Here is a 24,357-nt window from a genome sequence, read left to right on the forward strand (position 1 = left end):
ATTTACTATAATCAATTTGACATTCGTAAAAATTTATCAACCACTTGATTTTATATTTCCTATTATATTGAACAAATTTACAATAATAATTCTGTGTTATGTATAATTTTTTTATTAGTTTGGATTAATTACAATTTTTTTAATTGATATGGTCTTGGTGGGTTTAAAATGGGAAAGTGAAGTTTTTTCCCATCATGAAAAAGTTGATGTTTTAACCATTGATATATTAATATTGGCTGATTGGGAAGTAGATCTTCGGAAAACGAAGTTTGTCGAGTTGTGGAGAATCCTTAAGGCAAAAGATGCTTTGATAGCCCAAAGGTCAAGGTCTAAATGGCTTAAGGAGAGTCATGCAAATTCGAAGTTTTTTCACAAATGCATTAAGTTAAGGAAGAGTAGAAACTCCATCAAGGCTCTTAGGGAGAATGACGGTTGGTTGGTGTCCCCTTTTGAGGTTCGTAGAAAGGTGGTGAATTATTTCACATCTCATGTAGCGGAGGATAGGTGGGATCAACCGAAGATGGATGGGGTGGAGTTTGATAATCTAAGTGAGGCCGACAATGCTTTTTTGGTGGCTCCTTTCTCCTTATTGGAAATGGAGGCGGTGGTGAGAGATAGTGATGGTGGTAAAAGCCCGGGTCCGGATGCTTTTAATTTTGCTTTTATTAAAGAATTTTGGTACTTGATAAAAGATGAGGTTAGAATCATGTTCGATCAATTTTATGCTAATGAGGTCTTGCCGAAAAGTTTGTTGGTTTTTTTTTGTGACTTTAATTCCTAAAGTGTCATCCCTGTTGGAGTTGAAGGATTTTTGGCCAATATCTTTGCTAGGATGTCTTTACAAATTACTAGCTAAGGTTTTGGCAAGAAGGTTAGCTTGTGTGATGAATTCTATTATTTTCCTTCTCAATTGGCGTTCCTTAAGGGTAGACACTTGGTGGATGGAGTGTTGGTGATTAATGAATTGGTGTATTATGCGAAGAAAGCGAACAAAGAGTGTCTTATTTTTAAGTTGGACTTTGAGAAGGCTTATGATTCAGTCGATTGGGGCTTTTTGGTGTATATGATGAGAAGGGTGGGTATGTGTGAGAAGTGGGTGAATTGGATGAAGGCTTATGTGTGTGGAGGAAGTATGTCTATTCTTGTTAATGGGTCTCCAACGGAGGAAATTAGTATACAACGGGGTCTTAAACAAGGGGATCCATTAGCTCCGTTTTTGTTTTTGTTGGTGGCGGAAGGTTTTAGTGGGTTGATGAGAAATGCGGTGGAGCGTAATTTGTTTGAGGGCTTCACTTTCGATGGTAATGGGTTAATGGTGTCACACTTACAATATGCCGATGATACTCTTTGCATTGGGAAACCTATGGTGAACAATCTTTGGGCGATGAAATCCGTTCTTAGAGGTTTCGAGATGGTGTCGGGTCTAAAGATTAATTTCTATAAGAGCTAGTTGATAGGGGTTAATGTCCCTAGTGATTTTATGGCAATGGCTTGTAATTTTTTGAATTGTAGTGAGGGGTGTATTCCTTTCAAGTACTTGGGCCTTCCGGTAGGTGCTAATCCCAATAGTTTGTCAACTTGGGAGCCGTTGGTGGAGAGTATAAGTGGAAAGTTGAATTTGTGGGGACACAAGTATATTAGTTTTGGAGGTAGAATTGTTCTTTTGAATTCGGTGCTTAATGCTATTCCTATATTTTATTTGTCTTTTTTTAAGCTTCCGATGCAAGTTTGGAAGAGGATGGTGCGGATGCAAAGAGAATTCTTATGGGGTGGATTAGAAGGGGGTAAGAAGATTTGTTGGCTGAAGCGGGAGTCGGTTTGCCAAAGTAAAAGGAATGGGGGTTTGAGGGTGAATGATATCCGAGTAATGAATGTTAGTCTTTTGGCTAAATGGTGTTGGAGGTTGCTAGTTGGGGAAGATGCGTTATAGAAATATGTGTTGTTGGCTAAATATGGCGCTAGTGTGGGGGGATTGGTGTACGGAATGTCTAGTGGGGTGCCGAGATTATCTTCTCTTTCGTGGAAGGAGCTAATTAAGCTTGGTGATTTTGGTGAACTTAATTGGTTTAATTCCGGGCTTGAGCGGAAAATGGGCAATGGCCTCAATTCTAGTTTTTGGAGTGATACTTGGAGAGGGGAAAGAAGCTTCCGAAGTAAGTATCCTAGGCTTTTTTCTATCTCGGCCCAAATGGAGGCCTCGGTTGGAGAGGTGGGGGTGGAGCCGGAGTTAGGTACGGAGTGGAAATTCTTGTGGAAAAGACATCTTTTCATGTGGGAAGAGGAGGTGCTTTTGAGCCTTAAGGAGGACTTCGAAGGGGTGAGGTTGAATAATCAACCGGATAAGTGGAAGTGGAAGTTGGAAGATTCCAGTGTTTTTTCGATGAACTCGGCATACAAGAGGTTAGTGGGTAGTGTCCTTAATGAAGTGGCGTGGAGGGAGGATGAAAAGGGTGTTTTCGAGATGTTGTGGAAGTCTCCGGCACCGTCAAAGGTGGTGGCTTTCGCTTGGAGAGCATTCCTCAACCGGGTCCCTACCAAGGAAAATCTTGTTTTGAGAAATGTTCTAGCACCGGAGGAACAACCTTTTTGTGGTTTGTGTAATAGGATGGGTGAATCCACATTACATCTTTTCCTCCATTGCGATGTTGCTTGTGCGGTTTGGCTTAAGTTAATGCGGTGGTTAGATCAAATTTTTAATTCTCCGCCAAACCTTTTTATTCATTGGGAGTGTTGGCTTGGAAGAGAAAGAGATAAGAACATCAAAAATGGCAAGGGGATAATTTGGTTAGCAATAATTTGGGTGTTGTGGAAAACGCGGAATGACAAAATTTTCAATGACAATAACTTTGAGGTGGACGACATTGTGGAGGAGGTGAAAGTGTTGGCGTGGAAGTGGACAATGAGTAGAATGCACATTCCAACTTGTTTGTATTTTGAGTGGTGTTGGAACCCACAATGGTGTCTTAACCAAGCCCCTTTCAGGAGGTAATTGTCTAGAGCTGTTTTGGTGTTGTTTTTACTGTGTTTGGCAGCAGCTGTTCCTGTGGTTTGGCAGTAGTTTTTTGCGCTTCTGTTATGGTCCAGTAAGGGGCGTTGTTGTTGGCTTCAGGTGTGTGGGTTAGCAGCTTGGTGGTGGGGTTTTTCCTACGGTTTTGGTTGTGAGGCAGGGGTATGCCTGCGTTTTTGTACCGCACGTATATGTCAGCCTCAAGACCTGCCTCTTTTGTAAGGGGTGTTGTGGGGGTTTAGGTGTTTTGTATATTTGCGGCATCTCTTTTGTATGTTTATCCTTTTCACCGGGAGTTTTCTTAATGCTTCTTGCGTTAACTCGACGAGAATAAATTTGCTATTAAAAAAAATTCCTAAGAGTGTGTTTGGATGGGGGAATGTTTTGAGGGAATGTAATGTTTTGAGGGAATTCAACCACTTTAAGGTGAATTCTATTGGCGAAATTTATATATCATTTATTTCAAATGGCGAAATTTATTAATCAAACAATAGAAACTAGCTTGTGCATGATGCAAGTCTCAATTGTTCATCGTATAATTGAGAGTAAATTATATCTTGTTTATAAGGGTTTTGTTTAAGAGAAATGATATTTGTACAACCACTTTTTGACAACATTGATGCAACTTTCTCTCTCATATTCACATTATATTTTTACTCCCTCTCTTCATTTTTCTCTCTCCATTGTTTTTGACCAATGAAAAGAGAGAAAAATGAGGTTGTCATAGAAGTTATTAGCAAATGTTTGTTCAAATATCATTGCTCTTTGTCCAACATGTACAAATAAGATGATCTTGCATCATGCACAAATGTATTTTTTATTATTTGATCCAAAAACCAAATCTTATTTCATTTAATATAATGATAAGATTTATTAATTTAATGGTAAAAACCAACTTGCTTATGATGTAAGATTTGTTTAAGTCATTCACCATAGAATCGGTCGTTTTTAAGTTGTTTGAAAAATTTGTCTGTTAATTTCGGGTCTATTTGTGTCGAACTCATGAAACTTTTTTTTTTGTCCAAGCCTCGTTTGGTTTAGACCGTGAGCTAAGAATCAATGGACCTAAATGGTTCAGTAATAAGTGGACGATACTAGAAGATAGACAGTTCACATCAAGCCAACATCAATGATTGACTTAATGTTAACGATAATCACATTATTTAAAGTAAAAAGGGTACGAGTTTGCTGCACTAATGACCGGTAAAATATTAAGATTATGATATCTACCAATTTGTTATCGCACACTTGATGAATGACATATTTTTTACGGCAATAACAGCAAGTAGCTCAGCATTGAATTGAAAATGTTGGGCTGAATCTAGAACAGGTTGTATAGGTTTAAATGTTCTGCAAATCGAATATTAACTCTTCGAGTTTACGTGTTTAGGTATCAAAATTGTGTTAACTCTGAAGTAAACTCGATTTCTGGTAAAATCGGAAGGTTTGACGAGTTTGACCAAATTAACACTCAGTAAACTCGTGTAAACTCGACCGAGTTTTACGAGTTTACATCTAAAGAAAAATGAAAATTGGCCCTTTTTTTGGTCCATTTTTTTCAAAACCAAATTCATTTTCTACAAGTCCAAAGACTGAAACGTTTAATGAATAGTTACATTTACATTAACACGTTGTTTCTAAAATGAAACATTTCTTTTTCTTTCCTCTCTGAGTTCTCAAACCATGAAAATGGAAGCACATACCAGTTAGGGTTGCCGACGGTGGAAATTCATATATCGACGTCGGTGATTGCGTCGCCGGTTAGGGTTGTGGTGGTAGTGTTTGTTGACCTTTTGAAGAAATTAACTAGTTTATTTTTTAGATAGTTTTATTAACAACTTTAGGAACTTGTGAAACTTGATTTTTTGGATGGTTTTATGGATGACTTAAACTTAGAGACTTATGAAATTTATGATTTTGTGCGTTAATTTTTGTATTTTGATGCTAAGTTGAGCATAATGTTTTACTATGGTAGTTTGATATAATTTCCCTTTGTAATTAAGTCATATTTTGCACTATTGACCTATTTACAATATTATATTAGCTTATATATATGGCTTGCATATAATAAATTTTATATAATTTTAATTTTAGGTAAACTCGTACGAATTCTCGAGTCAAGTTTACGAGTCAAATTTACCTAGACGAAACGAGTTGAGGTAAACTCTCGAGTTGCAAAACCTTGATATTAAGTTTGATATTTGACAACCCAAAAAGCTTAACGACGTGCTAAGTTTCACAAGAGACAGAAGTGGCATAAATATATTGTTAATAGTAATTATTATGCTGTCAAAAAAACAATGTATGTTAATAATTACTATATACATCGGTCATTTAATTTGAAGAAAGTATCAATGGGTGTATCTAGAGCAATCTTTAAGGACCTTAAATGACAATGAGTATATTTAGAGCAAACATTATATTTCTAATGAACGAGAAAATGGTAAAAAACAAACTGTCCCATGATGAAAAAATCTTAATTTTCCCAGGCTAACGTCACCTTAAATGGACTTTGGAATCCAGAGTTGTCTTCATAATCCCTAATCTAGCTTCTTTCATGCCGCAATATGAGTTCTCTTGAATGGATGTGCGTCAATTTAAATTCATGCAATTGCAAGTCCGATTATGGTCAATTTGAATTCATATGATATTGTTGAAAATTATTCGTACTTACATGTACAAATTAATATCTTATTGATAAAATTATAGTCTATTTAAACCACTCTCTTGATCGTACAATTGTACCCCATTAAAAAACAAAAGTTACTTGTAATGCCGTGGTAGTTATATACTTATATCATTATATGTCCATAATTCTACCAAACACGGAAGAAAAATTATGCATTAATCCACCTTATTAAATCTTAATAACGTTATCATCCAGTATCGTGTGAATCTGTTATAAGGTTATCTTGATTGATTTGCAATTGACAATTATACATAGTATTATGTGTTTTTCTACCCAAATGGATTATGTTAATAGAGAAATGGTAGAAAGTGAAAAACTGGGACCTATAGTGGGGCATAACCATCGACTAGCATATCCCACTCCACCAATTAATTATTAGCTAGAAATTACTAGGATTTAGTGAATACAAAAATCAACATCTTTTAGCTGCTTTAAAACGTAATTAAATTGATTTTATAAAGAATAATAATTAAAACAAAGTTTAAGGATGTCCTAATCTGTTGGTGCATCTAGCTAAGCATAGTAGGTACGGAGGAGTAAATGTTAGAGATGAGATGAAACTGGGGAAATGGACCCACACATGACACACCCATGCAACTTGAGTTGGCTGCATATGAACTTTGATGCTTTCCTCATGTTTGTCCACATCTGCATTATTCTAAACTTCCGTGTTTTTTGTTTTTAAGTATCATGCGATAAAGTTTTGTTTAGATTAACTTATTTGATTTTATTTGATCATATAACTTTTGTGACACTGTTTAAAAGAAGTTATGAAAAGCTTGAGCAAATTTCACAATTTTTTTTTGTTGCTTATTTTTAAAATTTATCCAATATAGTTTATAAAAGTAGTTTATAGCATATACAAAATGCGTAAAAAAAAGCATATGCAATTTTTTTTTAACATTTTCTTAATATCGTTCTATAAAAATAGTTTATGTAAATTTGTGCGTAAGCCGTTATACTATAAACTGCAAATAAACTGTTTATCCAATCTGATTCTATGTGCAAGAGAATTTTATCTCTTATCCATAAATGGGCAATAACTCGATTTCTCCTCCAACGCTTTTGAAAAATCACATAACAAAAAAAGTTTTATGTATAGCCCACTTTTCAAATTCAAAAAGTTTCGATACAAAAAATCTTATGTACGGGTGTGTGAAAAAATGTAAGATTTTCTGCGCAAGGATATTTTGGAGAGTTTACGGTGTTTTGTGGGATAGAGGTATAAGTATAATAGTAGAGGTATGAGGTAAAATATTCTAAGTGTTGCAAGTTTGAATTCGCCATATAACTTATCAAATTTTTCATGTTTTTCATTTTGGAAATCTTTGAGTCGACAAATTTGTGATTGTCAAATTAAGATTAGACGATCAAGATTTTAATATTGTATTTTTTGATTTAATAAAAATAAAACCATCTTTAAAAAGTCTTGCTTGTCTGGTCTTATCCTAACAACAATAAATGTAATGTTGCATGCAGTTTTGATCGCATGAAATATAGCTCGCGTATTAGATATCTCATTTGCATTACTTATTTATCTCGTATTTGTCATTTTAAAATAGCTATCAAGTATGGTTAACTTTTTTTTTTTAACTATCATACTCTTATTTTTGAAATTGATCTTCCTAACTCCCCCTAAACAAAAATCCTTATTTTAGAATACTCATCAAGTATGGTTAACATTTCCTTTTATAATCTCCTAATTAATGCTTTTAGGAACACCGACCAACATTGCCCTTTTATACAACTTAGAGCATCCAAGCAGCCCCACACCAAAAACATCTCTAAATTTACTTACTTGAATTTATCGACTGACTGATTAGTATAATTTTTTTTAGTCTGTTTAAGAAAAGAGAACTTATAAACATGACAATTTTTAAAAAGTTTTTTTCAACTTATACTCACAAGTTATAACGGAAAGTGAATTAAAAATAAAATAATGTAGCCACCACATTTTTCCACACATAGTACATAAAAAGGGCAGCAGTTGGTTCGTGGATCGTCAATTCGTCAACGCGCACACACAACTAGTAATAAAAAACAACTAAAATATAGACAAGTAGGAATAGAAGAAGAAGAAGAATAAGAATAAAAAGTGAAAAAACACCGTCTTCCATTAATGTGTTTCACGGCCAACAACACAACCTCTTAAACGACGGTGATGAAATGAAACAACCAAAGTCAAAGTCAGATCTACATACTTTATGACGTCATAATTCCAACCCAGTTCAATTTTTTTTTTTTTTTTTTACTTTCTCATCTACTTCATTCATTTCCATACTCATCCTCCAGCTATCACTCTTGTTTATTATCATTCTCAACCCAATTTCATTTTTTACAAAACACTTCCAAACCAAACATGATTATAACAAAACATGTTATTATTCTTTCTATGTTCATCTTTATTTTCTTCTTCATGTCAAAACCATGTTTATGTGGTCTTCAATATATTGGTTCAATCTCACCTGGTACGGATGGTTCACAAATGGATTGGATTGACAGAGAAGGAAAATTTCTTCTCTCCAAAACCCAAAATTTCGCTTTAGGTTTCGTCACCACTGCGAACGACACCACCAAGTTTCTATTAGTTATTGTTCATTTAGCTAGCTCCACTGTGATTTGGACTGCTAATAGAGGAAAACCAGTTTCTAATTCTGATAATTTTGTCTTTGATAAAAAGGGTAATGCTTTTTTACAAAAAGATGGAATTTTGATTTGGTCTACCAATACAACCAATAAAGGGGCTTCTTTAATGGTGTTGGAAGATAGTGGGAATTTGGTTTTGCTTGGGAAGGATAATAGTACGGTAATTTGGCAAAGTTTTGATTTTCCTACTGATACTTTGATGCCTCAACAGGTTTTTAAGGAAGGAATGAAGATTACTAGTGAACCTAGTTCAAATAATTTGACCTATGTTCTTGAGATTAAATCTGGTAATGTTGTTCTTTCTGCTGGTTTTAAAATTCCACAGGTTTATTGGACTATGCAGGAGGATAACAGGAAAACCATTGATAAGGATGGTCATGTTGTGGTTTCGGCGAATCTTAGTGACAATTCTTGGAGATTTTATGATGACAAGAAGTCTTTGTTGTGGCAATTCATTTTCTCTGATGATGTAGGTGTAAATGCAACTTGGATTGCTGTTTTGGGAAGGGATGGTGTTATTACTTTCTCTAATCTCAACAGTGGTGGGTCGAATGGTGATTCTTCGACTAGGATACCACAAGATCCTTGTGGGACACCGGAGCCATGCGATCCTTATAGCATATGCACGAACAACCGAAGGTGTAGCTGTCCTTCTATTATTCCTAATTGTAAACCTGGTTTTTTTTCTCCTTGTGATGATAAATCAGAAAACTCTATCCAATTTTTGAAAGGTGATGACGGACTTGGTTACTTTGCACTTGATTTTCTTCAGCCCTTTTCGAAAACCGATTTGGCTGGTTGTCAAACATCGTGCCGGGGAAATTGCTCTTGTCTTGCAATGTTCTTTCATAAAAGTTCCGGAAACTGCTTCCTGTTGGAAAGTGTAGGAAGTTTTAAGAAATCTGATGATGGTGCTGATTCTGGTTATGTTTCTTACATTAAGGTCTCAAGTGATGCAGGCAAAAAAGGAGGTGGAACCAGCAATAAACACATCATTGTTGTTGTTGTTATTGTCATATTAACTTTGTTTGTGATTTCCCTTCTGCTCTTTGTTGGGGTTAGATACTACAGAAAAAAGAAAATGTTACCTGAATCTCCAAAAGAGAATTCAGAAGAGGACAATTTCCTGGAGAATTTAACCGGTATGCCAGTTCGCTACCGCTACAAAGATCTCGAAGTTGCAACTAGTAACTTCTCAACGAAGCTTGGTCAAGGAGGTTTTGGTTCAGTTTATAGAGGAGTTCTACCTGATGGAACTCAATTAGCCGTGAAGCAGCTGGAAGGTATTGGTCAAGGAAAGAAAGAGTTCAGAGCCGAAGTTAGCATCATTGGAAGCATTCATCACCTTAATTTGGTAAGACTTAAAGGATTTTGTGCAGATGGAACACATAGGCTTTTAGTTTATGAGTATATGGCTAATAACTCGTTGGATAAATGGATATTCAAGAAGAAAAAAGGTGATTTTCTTTTGGATTGGGATACAAGGTATAATATAGCAGTAGGAACGGCAAAAGGGCTAGCTTATCTACATGAAGATTGTGATTCAAAGATTGTTCATTGTGACATCAAACCTGAAAATGTGCTTCTAGATGACCATTTCATGGCCAAAGTTTCAGATTTTGGTTTAGCCAAACTCATGAATAGAGAACAAAGTCATGTTTTTACAACAATGCGAGGAACACGTGGATACCTTGCACCTGAATGGATAACAAGCTATGCTATATCAGAGAAAAGTGATGTATACAGCTATGGGATGGTATTGCTAGAGATTATTGGTGGAAGGAAGAACTATGATACTAATGAGAGTTCAGAGAAAAGTTATTTCCCTAGTTTTGCTTTTAAGATGATGGAAGAAGGGAAAGTGAGAGATATACTTGATTCCGAGCTGAAAATTGATGAGCATGATGATAGGGTTCAATGTGCTATAAGGGTTGCATTGTGGTGTATACAAGAAGACATGTCTATGAGACCTTCAATGACCAAAGTTGTTCAAATGTTGGAGGGTCTCTGCACTGTTCCTAAACCACCAACTAGTTCTTACTTGAGTACTCGTCTTTATTCTACTATGTTCAAATCATCTACTAGTGAAGGAGGAACCTCTTCTGGACCATCAGATTGTAATAGTGATGCTTATTTATCAGCAGTTCGTCTTTCTGGCCCAAGATAACACAGCAACAATTGCTCTATGTATTTTTATTTTTTGTATTGTATTGTAATGTAATATTATTGAGGAAATTAGTTGATATGTAATTAATCTTGGTATAGGACTTTTACTCTTGTAAATTTTGTCTTTTAAGTTTCTCAAATCTTGCTATTAGCCTATTTCCTACAAATATGAAATTGGATTTTGCAGTCACCAATGGATTTTTTTTCCCCAACTTCGCACTCTAATATACTCTTTTATAATTGATTGATATTCAAATAAAATACAGTCTCACATAAAGTGGAATTCCAATGAATTTCAACTAATAACATTTGTTAGAATAACTTTTTTTGTTATATTTTTTATTATTTTTAAAAAGTGTGTAAAACCTAACTCAATTTACAATGTCGATATTGTTAGATTAGACACATTTTTCTGTTGAGTCATGCGTGTGTTGAATTTTAGATTTTAGATGGTATTCACCACTTCTATACAAAAGTGAAATAAAAATTATTTGTCTAAGAAAAAAAGAAATTACTTATTTTCCTTAAAAAAAAAAAAAAAGGAAATTACTTATTTAGTGGCAATAAGTAGAGATAATATATCCTAAAAGGAAGAAAAAAAAAAAAAAGAGAGAGAGAGAGAGATGATGTGTTCAAGAGTGAGTAACCGTATTGTGCGGTGCGCATCAGGTGGCGAAAACAGTTATCCCGCCAAATTACAACCGTCATGTTTGTCAACTGTTAAGTTTCGCTCCAACAAGCCCAACGACCATGCTTCTTCAGGTGAGTGAGGCAACCTTGTACCTCCGAATTTGCTGGGTAGTGTTTTTTTTTTTTTTTTTTTATAATTAATCTACACTAATGATTTTGATTATGTTGTAGATGTTTCAAGTAGCAGTAGGAGAGCGGTCATATTCAGCAGCATAGCTACGTTGCCATGTCTTCTTCCCCTCACTCATATATTTGGTTCTCTTCAAGCTAACGCCATGCCGTAAGCACCTAATCATATTTCTGTATTAATTAATTAAATCTATATTATAATCATGATCACAAGTTAGCTTAGTACAATGCCTAAAATTATAATCACCCTTTCATTTCATTCATGTTTTAGGGCCTATTTGGATTGACTTATTTCAGTTTATTTACTACCATAAGCACTTGTGATATTGTTTCGGAGAACTTATGAAAACAGCTTATTACATGTTCATTAGGTTTTTTAAGCTTATTTCCATAAGTTCTCCAGTATAGCTTATGAAAACAACATTTAGCTATACGAAAAAAATTAACTTTATTTTATCTTTTGTTATAAAAATAGCTTACACATAAGCGTTTCTCATGATAAGTGATTATGCTATAAACTGCAAATTAAGTTATTTGTCCACATAGCGCCTTAAATTGTTTTATTTGAGCTTATCCATTAGCATAAACACTTGTGAGAGTTTTGTGAGAGCTTATAGAAACAACTTATGACATGTCCATGAACTATTTTCAACTTATTTCCATAAACTCTTTAGGATAGATTAAGGATGCAATCTTTTATTTTATTTTATTTTATGATAAGCACTTTTGCTATAAGCGCTTAATTCTAAACAAATGGTTTTCTAAAATTCATTCTTTTTTTAGTTTATTTTATTGGGGCATTGTGTTACTATTGGATTGGAGGGAGTGAGAAGAAGATAGTTGAGTTCAATTTTGCTATAATTGACATGCTGTTTGGTGTACTGTTTGTGTCCTGCTTTTACCCATTATGAAGACCAGGTACAAAAGAATATCTTCTGATTAAAGAAGAGTTGAGGAAGGTATTGACAAAGGGAAAGGCTGCAGGTGTGCTTCGTTTGGTTTTCCATGATGCTGGAACTTTTGAAATTGATGACAACACAGGTATACATCTAGCTCAGGGGATTAATTTCTAAAATAAGAATGCTGTTAGTTTTCACACAGTTTCCAGCAAAATCAACCAATGAATAAATCTGAATCTTGTATAATGGATAAAATACTTGCGTTGAAAGGACTGACATTATCAATATTGAAGATTATTTTCAGTTTTAGGCATCAATTAAATCTTTAGATACTCCACATTTCTGGTGCCAGTACCATTGTTTCGTTTTTTTTACTGAAATAGTGAAGCTTGCATTGTATAGTCCTCTTAATTTCTTGATCACCTAATTTAGCATCAAGCACATGGCCTGTACTATGTAAAACTCCATGGTGAATCTGATTTTATACTGCCAAGTCGTAAGTTTTATATCATAAAAGTTTTTTTTAGTCTCATATAGAAATATCAATAAAGTAGTGATGGCCTTTTCAGATATAAAGTAATTAGAGAGTCTCATCACTCATGGCTGATGCCTTTCAAACAATATTATCATGTGATCATTTTCCTATGTAATGTCTGTATCTATTATCAATATGGAAAAGTTCAGCTCAGTCCGCATGCTATGTAAGTCAAGCGTTTTCTCAGCAATTGCATCTATATGGGTAAATTTGCACAAGGTCTGAACAAAAAAAAAATTGGAAAAATTGTGATATTTTTTTATGTTTTCTTGGTAATAGTTTCATCACAAGTAACAAGTGTATTTCTATAATTCTTTTCAGAGATTTAATTAACGAATTCAATTCTCTCTTTTTGTTTTCAAATTTTAAAAAATTGTCTGTTCATGTTGTTGTAGGTGGTATGAATGGTTCTATAGTCTATGAACTTGAAAGACCTGAAAATACTGGTCTGAAAAAATCAGTAAAGGCATGCTCTGTCTCACTATTTTCTCAGACCCCTTCTTCTCCTTTTCGTTTATTACTTGAATAATTCCGCATGATGTATGCACCAGACTTTTTGAATTTCTTGATCAAGTTAGACATCTTATATTTTAATCACCAGGCTCAGCTAACGTCTCAGTGGATTTATCACATGTTGTTTAGGTTCTACAAAAAGCAAAGACTCAGATAGATGCTATCCATCCAGGTCCTTGTTTTCTCTGGTAATTTGTGCTAATAGTAAGTGTTGATTTGATCTAGACCAATAAAATTTACTTTACCTTTGTTAGTATCCTGGGCGGACGTTATTGCTGTGGCTGGAACTGAAGCAGTTGAAGTATGTGGAGGTCCTACTATCACAGTTTCGCTCGGCAGACAAGACTCGCCGTAAGTTGATGATTGTCTAGTACTCTAGTCTGTATATAGGATATGACAAGCAACCGCGATCTTTTCTCCCAAGGATGACAAACAACAAGTTATTATATGTTATTTCAAGATATCATCTAACCTACTTTTGAGTTATGTCCATGCTGTTGGATAAAGAACAATTGACCATTTTACTTAAGAAGTAGAAAGAAACAGCTTCATGTAGATTTAATTCATAGGTTGTTACATAAGAAAAAACTGTTTTTGCCTTTGCCTATAATATTTTCATTCATTTTAATGGTATAGGGGGCCTGATCCTGAAGGGAAACTTCCTGAGGAAACTCTTGATGCTTCTGGTTTGAAGAGATGCTTCCATAAAAAAGGATTTTCGTGAGTATGAGAAAAAATCCCATTTACTTTGCATTTGTGTTATGCATGGATGATTTTGGCCTCTTAAAAAAAAAGTTATGATTTGTTTAATACTTGATTTTTTTTTTCTTTTCGCAAATATTCTTTCTATACAAGTTGTCCAATTGCTGATCATCCATAACTTAACATGAGAGTCGTAACATTATATAGACATACAGAATCTGATATCTTATTTAAGTCCTAATTCAAAACCAGAGCAACAAAGGAGGAAAATAGTGATTTACTGAACAAAATTATTGACCATGTGCTAATATTTGTCACTGGGATAAAATCTTCAGCATATTGCACCAGAATTAGTTTTGCTTATGCATTGTTATCCATTTGGAACTTTTCTTTCACAGAACACAAGAACTAGTAGCTTTGTCTGGAGCCCACACTCTTGGAAGTAAAGGTTTTGGAAGCCCTACTTCTTTTGACAATTCATATTATAAGGTTCTTTTGGAGAAGCCATGGACGCCTTCTGGTAAAATAACAACTTAGAGCATCTGATTTAAAAGTTTGATTTGCCTAACATATTTATTAGCTTGTTCTTGTCACACTTTTAATTAATAATGTTTTTTTCACTCTCACCTACTGGTTCTCTTTTATACAGGTGGTATGTCGACTATGATTGGTCTTCCTTCAGATCACGCACTGGTTGAGGACGATGAATGCTTAAGGTTATTTATCGTTTAACAAGCTCTTATGTTACCCTTACTATAACATTGTCCCCACTGCAGTTATTTTTTGTGAAGCAGGCAAGCACTAGGATCTCAATTCAAAAAGGAATCCTTTAAATAATATTTAGATTAAAATACAAGATTCTAGAAAATAACAGTTAATGCAGATACTCTAACAATTGAAAACAATACTTTGGATATGAACTGTACGTCAATTAGTTTATGGATTCGTCTGACACTACAAGTTAATTAGTTCTTAATTACTTCTTGGCTCTTGTTCTTGTTAGTAAGTTCCTTGTGTCTGGAGTATCAGTTTACACTGTTACACATAGTACTATTTAACTGAATTTTCCCGTTCTAGTTGAAATTTAAAATGTCAGTTTTCAAATAGCAAGGCCATAAAAATTTCCTTAACCAAAATACAGTGATGGAATGGAACCAGAAACTTGTGTCAGAAGTCAAACACATACAATATGGGGAAAACATTACTGTATGAAAAATTTACTTTTTTTTTAGAATTATTAAGTAAATATATAAAAGGAGTATACAGGGAAAATTACAGAGTTGGGAATGTCATGCAATACCCAATACCATGCATTTCCCTTGAAAATGCATACCCTGGTTAAAGGGGGCAAGTTTCCCCACCTCTACATTTCTAAAATACCATACATGTTTTCAGAAGTGCATTTCTAAACGGCATAGTTTGTCCGGAAGTGTGCTTTGAGATGACACAGGTTCACATTTTTTCACATGTATAAACATCTGAAAAAATGTTGAGGGGCATGGAAAGTTTTAAAATGCTCACATGTGTTTGTTGGGCTTAGCCTTATGATTCATTTTTTTATGTTTTTATCCATATAAGCAAACAACGAGGTGCCTAAAAGAACCTCTTATTCAGTAAAGACTAAAAAATTCACTTTGCATGTGACAATTAATATCCCAGTGCACGGCATGTGTATGTGTCTGCTTATTTCTTATTACCTCAATTTGCATTACTTACGAGAACTTCATTTATTGAACAGATGGATTAAAAAATACGCAGAGAATGAGAATATGTTCTTTGAAGATTTCAAAAACGTGTATGTCAAGCTGGTGAATTCTGGTGTGAAGTGGAATAGCTTATAAATCAGGAGTTGAAAGTTCCAACTCAAGGGACAGCTTGTTTTTTATTTGAGAGTTGTACTAAGATTTTGAACATCAAGATTTACTACCCCAAAAAGTTAACCAAAGTATTTACATCAAGGGTGATTAACTTTGTGTATCAAAGTGTTTATATTAATTTGTTGGTCTGATGGACATGCTTCGTTCTTCTAATACTCTGCTTCAAAACCAGCACACAAAGGAGCAAGAAAAAGTTATCATCATCACATATCCATCTTTTTATTTTTTTTTATTTTTATAATTACATCCCCATCTTTAGACTAGGATTAGTTTGGATTTACTATGAACTCTTTTACTTTTAACTGCGCTTGCTTTAAAGTTAATATCTAGTATCTAACTATGGATAAGTTTTGCATAATTATTTAAAGAAAACAACTGCAAAAATCATCAATCCACGATCGGGGAGTATCTGAACAGGAGGTAGAAGGCAGAAAGCTTGTCTGACAATAACTAAATTAATGTATGCGGTGTGGTATACAATTTGGCTTTGAGATGTGTCTAAAGTGACTTGTGATTTAGAGAAAGGATATAAGGATCGAAGTGATGAAGAGATTAAGAATTTAGCTCCTTTACTAATAAAAATAACAACTAATGACACTTAATATTTTGTCATTGAACCTAATGTTTGTCATGTTGGTATTACTACCCGTTAATTATGTTCGGAAATGTGGTAGAACTGAAAAACTGTCTTTCCAAACACACGCTCAATTTAACCAAAGCTCACAATCCAGTTGTGATGCTTCTGTTGTTTCAAGGAAGCTATACAAGTAAGTGTATGTTTGACATCACGGTAGATATATCATAGTGATCCACCGTAATTTTGGTATACCACGGTCCAAAATAAACGTGAAAACGTTGTTAACGAAGTTGTGGTTTTGAGCTAATGCAGAAAACTTGAACTTAATTAATTACTCTCTCCGTTTTAAAATAAGTGTCGCTTTAGCAAAAAAAAATTGTTTCAAAATGAATGTCGTTTTACATTTTCAATACAACTTTAATTTTTTTCATCCAAATTTAGCCACAATAAATACTCCAACTTTTCTCTCTTACACAATTTTCAATGCAGCTTTAAGTTTGTCTTATTCTTAGTAAAAATTGCTATGACATTTGACTATTTTATTCAATTCTTTAATTTGTGTGCAATTATTTAAAACGATACTCATTTTAAAACGGAGAGAGTATTTTTTAAAATCAATTCAAGCTAAATTAATTAGTTCGAGTTGAAACATAAAATCTATCAACTCATTTGAATGATTTACCGTAGATCTGTTTTCTCTTTTTCTAATTTTTCTTACATCTTTATTCATTTGTACCAAATAATAACTACGTAATTGAATTATTACTTTTAATATGAACATTTAAAAGATAATTGACATGCTAAATTCAGATATACAAAATTCTATATAAAAAAATCACATATATAAAAAACCAAACATTCTCCGTGTTCAACACACATTGATTTGCTTGGTTCAAATAAGTCATATTGCTTATTTTCCTTCTTTCTCCGTAGAAAGTTACTTTTACTAATTTTGTGGCAAAGAACATTGGAGCATGATACATGATTTTATTTTATTTTTTATAAATAAAAGTTTAGATGAATTAAACTATAAGGCTCACGACAATATTTAAGACTTGTCTAATTCTAATAGTTTCTCGTTTAAAATGTTGATATGATTTAAACAAGAAAATAAACACATGCTTAATATTTTAATTAAATAATATGGTAAACAAGTTTTACTAGCTGAAAGACATACACTTTTTTACTGGATGGCTTAATCATATAACATATTCATATGCAAAAAGATATATATCAATTAAATATTTTTGAAAATAATATTTTTTTAGGTGTACTATTTTTAGAAAATAAGATTACATGAAGTATTCCATTAGTACCAATTTGAATTCTCTCAAACAAATTGTTATCAATTTTTCATTGGATAAAAAAAAGAAAATGAAATAAGTTATTAATATAAAGATTGAGAGTAAAAAACAAAAAATTGAGAAACATAAGAGGAAAAAGAGAGAGAGAGAGAGAGAGAGAGAGAATTGATTGCACATACATACCCATCACCCACCCCGTAGAAAGAATGTGACCTTGTGCGACTATTAGTGGAAAGCGACATGATCTGATCTGGACAATTAAATTTCAACTTGAAGGAAAGAAGGAAGGAACCCCGTTTTCTCCTGTACTCTACTGTTTCTTTAATTATCACTCACTCCTCTCACTGTTAAGTTTCATTTCATTTTATTTTATTTTAAATAAATAAAAATAGATAGAAGAAGATAAATCAAAACAACTGTTTGAATCTTTCGGATCTTGTTGGTCGGTCTCTCAGATCTCTCACCACTATGTTGCTGCTGCTATTCCTCTTTTCATAGATACATACATACATAACCTCAGGTTTGTTTTCTTCTTCTCATCGCTAACATAACATTCTAATCTACTTCTTTTCTATCATTTCATATTCTCTTTCAAAATGTAACCTTTTCTTGTTTTAATAAATCACATAGTGTTGCCTCTTTTATTTACTAATTACTATACTATCCCCTTATTTCATTTCATTTGTTTACTTCATTCATACCCTAAGTTGAGTTTCATTGCTTCTATATAACTTGTAGTGTTGGTGTAAACGATGGATCCAGTTAACACTTCACTGGAAGATGGACTTCATCAACAACAACTCTTTAATTCACAACAGGATGCTGTTGATTTCAATGTTGTTACTCAAATTAAACAAACTGTACTGTCTAATGGAAATTTCAACGATAATGTCTCTATGGAAGAAGAAGAAGAAGAAGGATCAAATGGCAAAATAGAGGGAAACAATGTTAATGTTTCTAAGGTACGAGAACCCCCCCGACACCGACTTGGTTCATCGATTTATCTTTTGTTATTTGAATGCCTCATGTATTTTGAAATTATTATTATTGTAGGAAGTGGAAATTGAAATCGTTGATGAAACGGAGAAATCTAGGACAAAAAAGGATCTTGTCAAGAATAACAATTCAAAATTGCCAAGTCCTAGAGGTCTTCGTATGACTTCGGTGAGAAAGAACAAAGACGGAAAAGATGAAGAGGCTGCAGTAGCATCATCTGTTTCAAATGGTACTTCCACTTTCGACTCTCATCCAAGACAGCCGGTTAACAACAGGGCAGTCAATGACAAGCAGACCCACCTGTCCAAGGTAATCTTTGTTGTTTACACTGGTAGTCAGTCAGACATTGATATTATTATGCTTCCTCAGTTTCTTCTTTAATCTTTTTGGTTCTGTAATGAAAATTATGGTATTGGCATTCCTTGATCTTTTTTTTACATTTTCTCTCAGCACTCTGGAAAGACTGATGCTGCATCTACTGAAGCACCAATGTATGAAACAATTTGTATTTATTTTGAATACGGTGTAAAGATTTGATCCTCTTCATTATTTGATGTGTGGATTGCAATTTATTGAATACAGGGAGAAGACTAGACCACACTTGATAAAGAAAGAACCCCTTGATAATCTTCCAGGAAAAGCTGAATCATCTTTGTATCCTTTTTTTTTTTGTAGTCAAGATTTTATTCTTCTTACTCGTGAGTGGAAACAGGGAGCACAGGGAGATTTCTTTTTATCACGATAGTAAGTTTATGGGTAAATTACATTTCCCTTAGATGCTTGAATGATATTTTCTTTGGAGATGAAAATGAAATGTGCTACATTTTAGCCAATTTTTAACGCAGTAAGCTTCTTAGGGACATCATTGATGCCTCATTTTGAACCCTTCTGCTAATTGTAGGTCATCTATAAAATGACAAGGAAGAAAATAACATCCTTACGATGTTTGTTCAAATTAAAATAGACCAAAGTGTTGCAGATATTCATCTCTCAAGAGAGAGTAATTTTTAAAATTAGAGAGAAGGGCAGTGTGATTTGCGCATGTCTTATGGGAGGGGAGTGTAACTTATTGTAAATTTATTATTGAGTATAATGTAGTTTACAATTATGGTTTAATGGTTTATCCTTAATCCACTTATTAGTCCTACATCAGAAGATGCCAAACCTCGTAGAGTTGGGACAATGCCAACTTATGGATTCAGTTTCAAATGTAATGAGCGAGCTGAGAGAAGAAAAGAGGTAAATAATTATTACTTGCTTCTTCCTTGGGCTAACATGATGGTTCCTTTTGAATAAGCTTGTAGTTTTAAAAAAAAGTTCATATTTTGGTGGCCAGTTTTACTCTAAGCTTGAGGAAAGGATTCATGCGAAGGAAGTGGAGGAGAGCAACATTCAAGCAAAAACCAAGGTGATAACATATGATAGCTAGGCTGAAAACTTGCAGCCAGTGCCTTTTTTAAGCACATCTCAACCTTTGATTTCTTTTTATAGGAGAGCCAAGAAGCTGAGATTAAGAGGCTTAGGAAAAAACTAGCATTTAAAGCAACTCCAATGCCAAGCTTCTACCAGGAGCCTACTCCTTCTAGGGTGGAGTTGAAGAAGGTTAGTTTCTGTTTGTGCATATAGGGATGCTTGTCTGCCTGATTGCATGCAAGCCCTTTGTCTAATTATTTTCGGTTTTTTTAACTATAGGCAATGTATTTTCTGTTGGCATGTCGATGCCCAAGTGCACAGATGTGCATGCACGCACCCACATGCTTGACTTGGGCAATCTTCTGAATTGTTTTTGAAAAGATCAATATCTGCTGATTGAAGCTTTCTTCTCACTGTTTCCACTTCACCCTATCAATTGGTGTTTGTCTAATCGAATGTCTTGCTTGTTCTGAAATATTCCATGGTTAAGAATGATTTGTCTCCACTCATTATATAAAATCTCAATCACGTATAGATGTTAATTACTCTCTGTGGTGGTCTTTCTAGTTTATGGAATGTTTATTGTGGAGATTGAGTGTGCTATTAACATTATAAAACTTGTATTTTCTGGGATCCTTGGAACAACACTAGCTAGGAGGTGAAATTTTTAAAATGTAAGCCTATTATATTTTATATATAAGTTCAAACTACTGCTATATATATTGGATATTCAATAACTATGATTTCAATTTGAATGGATGAATCTGATTATTTATTTTATAAGATTAAAGACTTTTTTTAGAGTGTTGAAACTACTTTTCAGTTACCTGCTTTCATTGAAATCCATCTGGAACCTTTAAATTTGGTTTGTGTTTTGGTGACTTGTACATGTCGTGTGGGTTCTGAAATTTAGGTAGTTATGATAATTCTAAACTGATTCTGATATTATATCTGATTCTAAAAATGAATGGTTCATAATTTGTTATTCTAGAAGACTTTTGACTTATCTAGGCATAGGTGTGTGGTAAAGTGCATCTAATCTGGTTTTACTTATGTAATCAGATGATTTATCATCTCCTCATCCAAAAACCACGTCAACATCACAACAGAATTGCTTAGCTCCAGTTAGAGGAGATATTTAAAGTTAGCTAGTTGGTTAAACTCTATTGTCAGTGTCAATTAATTGAGCAGAACTATTGATCTTCTAAATCTAACTAGAAAGTGATTCTAAAACCCGGTTTTCTCTCGACAGAGTTTTTTTTGTTTTGCTATTTAAACTTGTCATTAGGCATGTAGTTTTAACAAACTGATGATATGCTCCATGAACTTTTTTGAGTTAGCAAGTTTGTCCATGATTTAGAAATTGAAATCCTTGAGCATTTGGACTTGTGAATTTAGATACCAACTACAAGAGCAAAATCTCCCAAGCTTGGTCGTAAGAAGAGTTCAACAATGTCCTCAGAGCTAGATGTAAACAGTAACAGCAGTGCTCAACAATGCCGTTTAAGTCTGGATGAGAAAGTGTCTCAGAATAATCCCACTAAAGGAATTAGTCATGTTCAGCCAAAGAAGCCACAAAGAAGATCTCTCCCTCCTCGACTGACTCCTGAAAGGATCAGTTCATCCAATTCAGTGACTGCACGGACTTCATCTAAGGCGGTGCATGACGAGAAAACCTCCTTATCTAGTGTAACAACTGAAGTTACCACCTTGTCCGTTGCAACAAGGGAAGAGAAAGTTGAAGCAGCTGCAGCTATTGAGGAGAACAGTGCCTTCTCTGATGAGACAAGTGGAACTCCGTCTCTGAACATAGAGCCGGATGTAGCAGAATCTCAATTGAATGGTGATATAGTGATTGAAGACAAACCACAACTCATTTTGGTACAAGAACCCATAGCAGGATAGCATTAAGCAAACAGCAGGAACATAATCTGGTGTCAGCTATCACAGCAATTGATTCATCTCGTGAATATATAGAAGCATATGACTGAGATTATTTGACAATGAAGGCCTGCATATTTGCATTATGTTTTATGATGTAAGTTTGTCCAAGCAGCATTGTATCTTTTGTGTTTACTCCCAAGCTTGCTGGTTTATCCTTATGATTCTCCTCGCAGCATTATATGTAATAATAATAATATAAATATTTGTCAGGTTGTTCCAGTTGATGTTAGGTATGCAACACTTATCTATTTGGACATGTTACCGAAAATTTTGAGAATGTTTGGCATCAGTGGTTGCATTACATTTTGTTTAGGCATTGCTCTGTTAAACAGTTGGCATTGTCACATTAAATTAGCTGTTTGTGTTGTGGACACCATTCTGATTAGTCGTATTACAGCTATGCTTTGTTATGCAACAAAATGTATTGTCACTATCTCAATTAATTTTCAACTCCTACTATATCCTATAGCAACATATCCACATGTTCCACACAGGCAATCAAATAAGTAAAGTACATTAAATTCTTCATCTTATTTGGTACAGTGAGACAGGGAAACTGATCTCAAATTTCTCTTGAATCCTCTTTCAATTTGAGTTATGAAGGGTTTGCTTGCGGATTTATTTAGTAATTCCCAGAACAAATGTGTTGGATTTAAAAATGTCTCAATGAGTGTTACCGTACAAACATAAATACTCCTGTTTTTTTTCAATTAACAACTAATAAACTGTTTACCTTCAATACAATTACTTATCTTTTTTTTCTATAGTAACTTTAATCATTCCCTTTGTAAACAATAATAAATGTTACATTAAACTTTGAAAGTTATAACAGTTTTCTCTCTCTTTTAGATGCAACAATTGAAAAAGACAAAGAGGGAGCAAATACGAAGGAACAATAACATGTTTTCAATCATATACACATTTCATCTATGAAAGAGAAACGTCTTTGATACTTGCATGGTAGTTGGTTAATAGGTGTGCTGGAAACGATTGAGGAGTTTTATTGTATGTTCATTAGTTGCCCAAACAAATGTGAATAATAAGGGAAACTCTGCATTTCACAATTGGCATTGAATTATCATCACAAATAAACAAGCTATTAGTCAATGGCATTGCTGGCCCTTTTGAATGTTGGGTAATGCCAGGGGACTCACCTGTTGTTTGTTATGTCTAAAACCAAATATTTTAGAATTTGTGTCTTGTTGATCGGGAAGATTCCTTGGTACTCTGAAAGCATTTTATTTAAACAATCGATAACTGTTGCGAAAAACCCAAGTTTTAGATAAGACTCTTGAGAAAAGTTTATAAAGAGGAGGCAATCCTCACCTTACAAGCCGGTTTTGTAAGGATGAGTTAGGCCCCAATTTACAACATGATATCAAAGCTTGTCGAATTCAAGGGCCGCCTAAACCTATTCACGCACCAAGCCCAAAGAGTGCTGGGCGTGAGGGGGGTGTGTTGGGAAAAACCCAAGTCCCACATCGGATAGATAAGACTCTTGAGAAGAGTTTATAAAGAGGAGGCAATCCTCACCTTACAAGCCGGTTTTGTAAGGATGAGTTAGGCCCCAATTTACAACAATAACAATATGATTTTTTTTTAATTGATAAAAAAGGGTGATCTCATTTAATATTCGTGCAAAATTCAAATGAGACAGCCCTTACTCACACCTAATCTTCTTATATATTAAAGTTAACCCAACAAAGCAAATCGGCATCGCTTTATTTCCTCTATTTCTTCAATACAAATCGCCATATTTCTTCAACAAAACAAATCGCCCTATTGGAATAAAAGGGTTTTGAAAGATTATAGCAACATTTTTTTTTTTTTAATATTACACTTTTCATCCAAATTAGAACTGAACTCTCTTTGTTAAATATCTACCACAAAATGCACCAGAATTTTGCAATCTATATAAACAGGTGGAAGAAACATTTCAACAAACAGTTAAAGGGTATCATTTACGGTAAAGGCCAAATATTCGATAAAAGGAAAATTATTTAAATAAAACATTTTACATGTTGAGGTTAAGAATGAGCTAATTTTAACCTAAACCCTATTGCATAATTTTACTGTTTCAAACCCTAATGCTCACACCTAATCTCCTATTTTCATGAACAACCCTAATGCTCACACATAATCTTCTTATTATATATTAAAGTTAACCCGTAAACCCTAAATTTAACCTAAATCCTATTGCATAATTTTACTGTTTTAACCCTAATGCTCACACCTAATCTCATATTTTCATGAACAACCATAATGCTCAC

General features: G+C 34.0%; 4 protein-coding genes across 4 annotated transcripts; all 4 read left to right on the top strand.

Moving 5' to 3' along the window:
- The first annotated feature begins 1,984 nt into the window (after positions 1-1,984).
- LOC112420282 (uncharacterized) lies at positions 1,985-2,989 on the top strand. The gene has a single exon (XM_024779065.1). The coding sequence runs from the start codon at positions 1,985-1,987 to the stop codon at positions 2,987-2,989; it is 1,005 nt and encodes a 334-aa protein (XP_024634833.1).
- Positions 2,990-7,746: 4,757 nt separating this feature from the next.
- On the top strand, positions 7,747-10,698 carry LOC11442261 (G-type lectin S-receptor-like serine/threonine-protein kinase SD2-5). Its single transcript, XM_003603342.4, has one exon. It carries the CDS (start codon positions 8,056-8,058, stop codon positions 10,507-10,509), a length of 2,454 nt encoding a protein of 817 aa, XP_003603390.3. The 5' UTR covers positions 7,747-8,055; the 3' UTR covers positions 10,510-10,698.
- Positions 10,699-11,099: 401 nt separating this feature from the next.
- On the top strand, positions 11,100-16,006 carry LOC11436614 (putative L-ascorbate peroxidase 6). Its single transcript, XM_003603341.4, has 10 exons — positions 11,100-11,270; positions 11,370-11,478; positions 12,241-12,368; positions 13,157-13,227; positions 13,404-13,446; positions 13,529-13,625; positions 13,911-13,994; positions 14,375-14,496; positions 14,626-14,692; positions 15,715-16,006. The coding sequence occupies exons 1-10, from the start codon at positions 11,132-11,134 to the stop codon at positions 15,815-15,817; spliced, it is 963 nt and encodes a 320-aa protein (XP_003603389.1). The 5' UTR covers positions 11,100-11,131; the 3' UTR covers positions 15,818-16,006.
- Positions 16,007-17,901: 1,895 nt separating this feature from the next.
- On the top strand, positions 17,902-22,520 carry LOC11428820 (protein WVD2-like 6). The gene is made up of 9 exons (XM_003603339.4): positions 17,902-18,254; positions 18,473-18,696; positions 18,788-19,039; positions 19,181-19,221; positions 19,313-19,384; positions 19,873-19,969; positions 20,067-20,138; positions 20,222-20,332; positions 21,542-22,520. Exons 2-9 carry the CDS (start codon positions 18,487-18,489, stop codon positions 22,046-22,048), a joined length of 1,362 nt encoding a protein of 453 aa, XP_003603387.2. The 5' UTR covers positions 17,902-18,254; positions 18,473-18,486; the 3' UTR covers positions 22,049-22,520.
- Positions 22,521-24,357: the final 1,837 nt, after the last annotated feature.

Source organism: Medicago truncatula, chromosome 3, assembly GCF_003473485.1.
Source record: "Medicago truncatula cultivar Jemalong A17 chromosome 3, MtrunA17r5.0-ANR, whole genome shotgun sequence".
Taxonomy (NCBI): domain Eukaryota; kingdom Viridiplantae; phylum Streptophyta; class Magnoliopsida; order Fabales; family Fabaceae; genus Medicago; species Medicago truncatula.